The sequence below is a fragment of the Balaenoptera musculus genome, chromosome 4, assembly GCF_009873245.2.
Source record: "Balaenoptera musculus isolate JJ_BM4_2016_0621 chromosome 4, mBalMus1.pri.v3, whole genome shotgun sequence".
Classification (NCBI taxonomy): Eukaryota; Metazoa; Chordata; class Mammalia; order Artiodactyla; family Balaenopteridae; genus Balaenoptera; species Balaenoptera musculus.
In genome coordinates, this window is record NC_045788.1 from 98,530,398 (window position 1) to 98,538,186 (window position 7,789).

Sequence of the window (7,789 nt, forward strand, 5' to 3'; positions counted from 1 at the left end):
CCTGCTCCCTGCCAAGTACTGAGCCGTGTGCTGGGAGTCCAGTGGTGAACCCCAGAGTCTATGGATGGGAGAGGATACTTTGCAGAACACCTTCCACCATGGAACCTGTTTGTTGCAGGGCCCAGCAGTAAGGACAGGTAGGAATCACGGGATTGGAGATAAAACAGTAGCCAATATTCAATTCACGAGTCACTCGGTTTACTACACATAATTAGCACACAACACAGGTTAGGCAAAGTGGGGGGGGGGGGAGGAGGGTGTAAACGAACCACTCCAAGAGAAGCCTTGAAGGAGGCATCTCGGCACCAACAGCAGCACATGACAAGTGAGGGTGGGAAATCACCCCGGCTCCAGCAGGGCCTCAGGCAGCGTCCATCTGGAACCGCTCTCAGCAGCATGGGGGCCTCCAGCCAGGATCCTTCAGGTCACTCGGTTCAATTGTCTCCTCCTAAGGAGTAAGCGTTACCCCAGGGGAGGAGTCTGGACTCCTTCAGTTGCTGTCTGTTCCCGTGCCGTACATGGGCCATCAAACTTCTTATCTAAAGTAATATTCTCAGTTTATCATTTGAGGACACTGGCAGTCCTACAGTGGACATTTCAAAACAACTCATAGCAAGTTCGCGTTGGCCACTGGGACTCCATTTTGAACTACGTAACATGTCTTAAATAGCTTAAATCCTCTAAGTTTCACCCAAGATGAGTAGGAATCATAACACAAAAGAAACCACATCATAACCGTACCAACCACAGTGTGTTCCACGGGTGGAAGGAAGCTGGAGGAGGCGAGGGTCCCAGATTCCTGGTGTTGGGGGGCCGTCTGTGCAGAACTGACAACTTAGCATGAGGGCACAAGGCGGGGGAGGAGGGAACAGGGCTCTGGGAGAGTCCAGGAAGGAAAGTTCACGATGCTTTCAGGGAACCGGACAGTAACAGTAGTAGTGGTGAGAACAGCAGCAACGGCAAAGTTTCATAGAAAATAAAATGAAATGCTGGTTTTACATGTTTTTCTAAATGCCATACGTGTTTTAACTCATTTAATCCTTAAAACAACCTGTGAAGCAGGTGTTGTTATAAATCCCATTTTATAGAAGAGGAGAGTGAGACAGAGAGCACAGGTAACTTGTCCGAGGTCACCTGGTCAGCATATGGCAGGGTGGAGATTTGGTCCAGGCTTCAGAGCCCGTGCTGTTAGCCGCTGCAGCCTCTGATCAATCGGCAGTTCAAGTCTAACCCTCTGTGGTTAAAGCCCCAGGGCGTGGGGGTGAGGACAGGGGAGTAGAGCTGTTGAGAGGCAGGAGGCAAGTCCTGAGATCAGTTTGGGATGGCGTTTAAAGGACTCTAGACATTCAGACTCCCAAGAGGCAAGATGGAACACGAGCCTGTTGAGGACAAAAGGTCTGAGCTTCAGAATTGAGGTTACTTCTGCGAACGTAGTGGATGAAATTGCTGACCACTGGCTTTGTGATAAGGAGTAAAGAGGAAGTGCCATTAAGGGGCTTATGGAAAATAGCCAGGAGAAAAGTAATAATAAAAACAGCTGCAAGTTACTGAATCCCTAACCCATGCCGGGCACTGTTCTAAGTACTTTACATGTAATGAATAAATCACCTGCAGCTTTGTCACTGGAGATCAAGAATATGAAATCCTTTATAGTACAACCCTTGGACAGCTTCAGCACCTACCATCTCGTCCACAAATTTTACGCTATGCCTTACTTTGAAATAATGAAGTATTATATTTTAAATACAGCCAGACTTTAAAATGAGGGAGCTTTTAGTATCAATAATAAAAACAGTCTTATACTAGAGAAGAATGTTTCGAAGTAGGAAAAGCACATAGCTTGGGCTCTTTGAGAAAGCCCCGTTTGTGATCTTCAGCAAGTCACATAACCCTCTTTTCCTCGTTTACAACACTAGAACAACTTCTTTCTCTTTAGCTTGCAGAGCATTATTTTAATTAGGTGTATATCAGAAAATGTCCTTTTGTGTGCTTGATTTTTTTCTTTTTAAAAGGCTCACGGTAGATAGCAATTCTTAATGTTGGGGAGGGACAGAAGTTTCTCCAGGGGAGGATGTGTCAGAATTCTGAGGAGCAGGCTGGGGAAGAACCTTCTTCGTTGCACACATGGCCCTCGGTCCCCTCACTGTCAGTGACAGCCTTGGCTTATCTTGGGCAGGGTGGAGGAATCAGGTCTATGCAGTTAAGGGTGTGTGACACTTTAAACTTCTCAGGGGCAAAGGACTGTAGAAAAAAAGCAGTAAGTTGAAAAAAAGTAACAATGCAGAAGAAAATATGGGGGTTTTGTTGTTCTTGTTATGTCCTGTGAACTTTGTGAATCGACTGATTTGTGAAATTTGTATTTGAAACCAAAACAAACCTAACATGATTTCCCCATAATAATCCACGTGTCAGGGTTGGGTCTTTGATTTGATTCAGGGTTTTTATCTACAGGCTTAGTCTTTTTTTTTTTTTTTAATCCCTTTATCCATTTGAGTGGAAAATAGTTGGGTAACAAGATAACTGTCTCAGGAGATAGTTGTTTAATATTTATTGAGAGTCCGGAATTCATGAGCCTCAGCAGTGGCAACTTCGAAAGTCAAGTGAAAGAGGTCTCCCAGGGAAATCAGCAAGTAGAAATGTGTGCTCTTGACTAATTATTAACTTTGGTGTTTATCCTGCAGTTTCAGAGCTTTCTTACTAGTGAATTCACTCTATTTGCTAACTTTTTTTTTTTTTCTGTATTTTTCCAGAAAGAAAAAAGCTGAAGGCACCTATGACTTACCTTACTGGGACCGGGCAGGTAATTTGTGGCTTTACATCTCTTTCCATCAGAGGGAAGCCCCTACCCTCCAGCTGGCAGCAGTGAAAGAGGAAAGCCATTTTCAGACCCACGTAAACTCCCCAGCACTGTTAGAAAAATGGCATTCCTCTTCTGTTCTGATCATTTTTACTTTTCTGTAAAATCTCTCTAGTCTGTAAGTAACGAAATGGGAAGTAAGAATTTCTCATAACACATGCTCTGTTCTTTTCCTTTTGGAAAACTTGTCTGGTTTGTCCCATGTATGTATCGGTCTTGAGGAGACCAGCTTTCTGTGTGGTGTACGTGAACACTAGGTAAGAAGCAGAGGGTTGCGGTCCTGGTGACACAGTGTGTGTGTATGTGTGTGTCACTCTGCTGTGGATATTTACCGCAGTGGAGTTCAGCGGTTTACGAGTCAGTGAAGTCTGCTATCTCTGCCATGAGTTGTCATCTTCCGCATTCCTACTTTCTGTGGCAGGTGGCAGGTTGCTGCAGGTGACACCAGGGGCCTTCTGCGGGCGGGTCTCCCACTTCCCAGTCTCACCACTGGAATGACTGTTAGGAGTCAAAAGAGTTCACTGTGACGAGGGTAGAAAAGAGCAGTGATGGGGGCAGCTTGTGGGCTGCTACTTCTCACCGTCGTCCCCCCGCCCCCCACAGGGTTGGTCTTAAAATTTTTTAAACTTATTAAAGACCACTGTTATAACGAACTATATCTGGCTGCACTGTAGTAGCAGTGATTTGCTTCAGTATATGCTTTTGATAGAGATTTCTACCGTGTCCTGCTTTGCACTGGATAGTCTTTTTTTTTTTTTTTTTTTTAATTTATTTATTTATTTATTTTTTGGCTGCGTTGGGTCTTCGTTGCGGTGCGCGGGCTTTCTCTAGTTGCGGTGAGCACAGGCTCTAGGCATGCGGGCTCAGTAGTTGTGGCTCGCGGGCTCTAGACTGCAGGCTCAGTAGTTGTGGCGCACGGACTTTGTTGCTCCGCAACATGTGGGATCTTCCCGGACCAGGGCTCGAACCCATGTCCCCTGCATTGGCAGGCGGACTCCCAACCACTGCGCCACCAGGGAAGTCCCTCCACTGGATAGTCTTATCAAAGCAAAAAATAAGTTTGAACAACTTAAGGAACTAGAAAAAGAAGAACAAACTAAACCCAAAGCTATTGGGAAGAAGGAAATAATAAAGATTAGAGAAGAGAGGAACAAAATAGAGAATAGGAAGAAACAGAAAACAGCAAGTGTTGGCAAGAATGTGGAGAAACTGGAACCCTTGTGCACTGTTGGTGGGAATGTAGAAGTACAGCTTCTGTGGAAAACAGAATTTTTGTCAGTTCCTCAAAAAATTAAAAATAGAATTACCATATGAACCAGCAATTCCACTTCTAGGTATATACCCAAAAGCATTGAAAGCAGAGTCTTGAAAAGATACTTTTACATCCATGTCATAGCAGCGTTATTCAGAATAGTTAAAACATGGAAGCAATCCAAGTGTCTATCCACCAATAAATGGATAAGCAAAATGTGGTTATACACATAAAATGGAATATTAAGCCTTAAAAAGGAAGGAAATTCTGCAATATACACTACATCGTGGATGAATCTTGAGGCGATTATGCTAAATGAAATAAGCCAGTCGCAAAAAGAAAAATAGCATATGATTCCATTCATACGAGGTACTTAGAGTACTCAAAATTATAAAGACAGAAAGTAGAGTGGTGCTTGCCAGGGGCTGAGGGGAAGAATCAGGAATTATGGTTTAATAGGTATGGAATTTCAGTTTCACAAGACGAAGAAAGTTCTGGAGATGGACGGTGGGGAGGGTTGCACAACAATGTGAATGTGTGTCTAATAACACTGAGCTGTTCGATTGAAAATGGTTCAGGGCGTTCCCTGGTGGCCTAGTGGTTAGGACTCCAGGCTTTCACTGCTGTGGCCCCGGTTCCGTCCCCGGTCGGGGAACTGAGATCCTGCAAGCTGTGCAGCGCGGCCAAAAAAAAAATGGTTAAGATAGGAAATTTTATGTTGTGTGTATTTTACCACCAGAACAACAACAAAACAAAACAACAACAACCAAAGAAACCAAAAAACCTTGAACACAAAGGCTGGTTTGTATAAATATTTGTCATAGAAATGGCTTAAATGCAACAGGATTTCTCCCTTCATATACTGTTATCATTTCAAACATAGCTTTCTGTGTAATGGTCTCTTTTGCTTACGATCACAATGAAGGTTGGTGGAAAGGAATGAAGCAGTTTCTTCCTGCCAAATCAGTGGAGCACGAGGAAACCCCAGTTCGCTACAGCAGTAGTGAAGTGAATCACCTGAGTCCTAGAGAAGTCACCACGGCGCTGCAGGCTGACTCTGCAGGTACCTAGCGCTGCCACCACGGGAGGGAGAGGCTGCCGCGCGCGCTGTAAAGTGCCGTGAGGTTTGCAGTGCCTTTCATCTGTTTCATGCATAGGAGATGAGCTAGTTTCCAAATATAGAGCCACTTTTTAAAGAGACCTCGAGAGAGTCATTTCTGTGTCTTAGATGTTCTGTCCATAAAACTGGGGTACTCATTTCTGAAAACTTTGGGCATTTTGTCTGCTTACCTGAAATTTCGTTTGGTTTTCTTGGGCATTTGGGGGTTTTAAAAGGAGAGCAGGAAAGACACAGTGGCCTCACAGTATTTATCCTATTAACCTAGAATATATTTTAAACATTTCCTAATGTTTGAAAAAGAAAAAAGAAATCTATGAAATTATTTTCCAAGACGAATATTATTTCAGTAATGGAACATTTATTTTCCAATGAAATACTGTCTATAAATCTGAAGAACATATACACTCTTTATGCAGACTTCCATGAATGAAGCTTTCTGGCACATGACTTATTACCATGAGATACAGGGTAACGTCTTTAGTTTTAATTTTTGAAGTTAGTTCTTGCGGGAAGATCCATCAGTCTCCGTTGATAACAAAAGTGCCATAAAGAGGTGTTTGTTTTTGGTGCAAGCCTGCAGCTGCCACCCTGCATTATAGGATCCCTGCCTTAACGCGCTAACTTTTCTGTTGTCTGTGTTTTGCGATACCCACAGAGTATGCACAGCCACTTGTGGGAGGAATTGTTGGCACACTCCATCAGAGATCTACCTTTAAACCAGAGGAAGGCAAAGAAGCAGGCTATGCTGACCTAGACCCTTACAGCTCCCCTGTGCAGGAAGTCTATCATGCCTATGCTGAACCACTCCCGGTTACCGGGCCCGAGTACGCAACCCCAATTGTCATGGATATGTCCGGGCACCCCACAGCTTCGGTTGGCCTGCCCTCAGCGTCCACTTTCAAAGCTGCAGGGAACCAACCTCCCCCTCTAGTGGGAACCTACAGCACTCTTCTCTCCAGGACTGACAGCTGCTCCTCCGCCCGGGCCCAGTACGATACGCCGAAAGGTGGGAAGCCGACTCCAAGTGCCCCAGACGAATTGGTGTACCAAGTGCCACAGAGCGCACAGGGGCTGTCAGGAGCAGGGAGGGGTGGTGGTGTTTTTAAAGAAATCCTTTGAAGGTGATGCTGCTTTTTACAAAGCATCATTTTAAAGCACATGGCCTTTTTAAAATTGTATTAGTGGTAGTAATATATAGAACGTATTACATATCTGTCACGGACGTGGTTGGGGGAAATGTGATGACCGAGGTACAGGAAACTACTAATCTTGCCATCTAGCTTTAAAAGTGTTACTGTAGCACAGTTACTGCTTGCCTATTAAATTTCAAATGTCCTGTTTGTTACTACTGTAAAACACTATTTTATACAGAAAAAGCTCCCTACTATGCACTTCAAAGAAATTAAAAATCACTGAGAGTATTTATTACCAGTGCTGCAGTTACATTGATGAACTCGAGATGGCTCTGTAAGCCTTTCTGGCAATAACGCATGGTACTGTTATAAAATGTCTGATGGCTTGAAATTCTGCTCTTTGTGAAAGGTGGGTACTATCATGACTTCTTCCTCTTCTATTCCTATATTGCTTTCTGAATTTTTTTAGAAAATAGTGACATAATCCTTGTTTTGATTGCAGTCATATATATATATACACTTATCCATCTTTCCTTAGGAAGAGCTATAGCTGGGAAACTGACCTGCAGTGAGCAGAGTGATTTTCCACTTTCTGACACTCTAACGAGCTTTAACATTTCATAGTACATAACTTGGCCTCATCCCTGCTTGTTCCACCTGGGGCCCTTGGTGGCCAGCCCCGTTCTTGTGTTTATAAATGCTTGAGTTTTTTCAGTGGGTGATGCTTGCTTTATCAACCTCATTATTTCAGATCCCCTAAGGTTTCCATGTGAAAACAGGAGAAACTTTACAAATTAAAAAAGCTGTAAAGGAGATTCTCCGCCCCGAACTTTACTTGCAATGGAATTTTTCCTAGGAGAGTTGTGAAAAGTTGAGGGTTTCTAAAAGTGAACACTAAACAATACCCACTTATATTTATCACGGTGAAAGGCAAAATCATGACTCCTTGGGAGTCATATAAATTACCCACCCACCCCCGCCGCCAAAAAAAGTAACCGAATTTGTCCTGTTTGGTTTTATGTATACAGATTATTCTTTGACTCTCAAGGTAATTTATTGTTTTTAGTCGAAGAAAGAAATACTTGTTTTCCACAGTAAACTACTGTAAGAAATGTAAACCCAGCATGTATTCTTCAGCTCTGGGTGATTATGCCATCTATGTGGTAGGGGGTGCAGTCCTTTACATCATACCTAGGGAACAAATGTTTCAGCATCCTAGCAAGGGAAAAATTCCTGTCTTGTTTTTGATACCTCTGGGCAACTTCTTTGTAACCATTTGCCCAGAACTAGTTTAAATGACTGAAATAGAAACCATGTGCAGTTTATTAGCGTTAGTGTGGAAACCATCTTTAAAAGTCTTTAGACTGGTAAGATGATATGAGAAGCTGACCATATGATTAAAATATATAAAACTTGACATCCCCTCT

General features: G+C 43.3%; 1 protein-coding gene across 3 annotated transcripts in view; it reads left to right on the forward strand.

Annotated features, from left to right (window-relative positions):
• The window catches only part of DCBLD2 (discoidin, CUB and LCCL domain containing 2), a 91,600-nt gene extending 84,442 nt beyond the window's left edge, over positions 1-7,158 (forward strand). For all 3 annotated transcript variants that reach the window (XM_036849827.1, XM_036849828.1, XM_036849829.1), the window contains exons 14-16: positions 2,751-2,800; positions 5,035-5,172; positions 5,885-7,158. In XM_036849827.1, coding sequence (XP_036705722.1) covers positions 2,751-2,800; positions 5,035-5,172; positions 5,885-6,348 — 652 coding nt within the window. In that variant the 3' untranslated portion in view covers positions 6,349-7,158. The remainder of the gene's footprint in view (positions 1-2,750; positions 2,801-5,034; positions 5,173-5,884) is intronic.
• Positions 7,159-7,789: the final 631 nt, after the last annotated feature.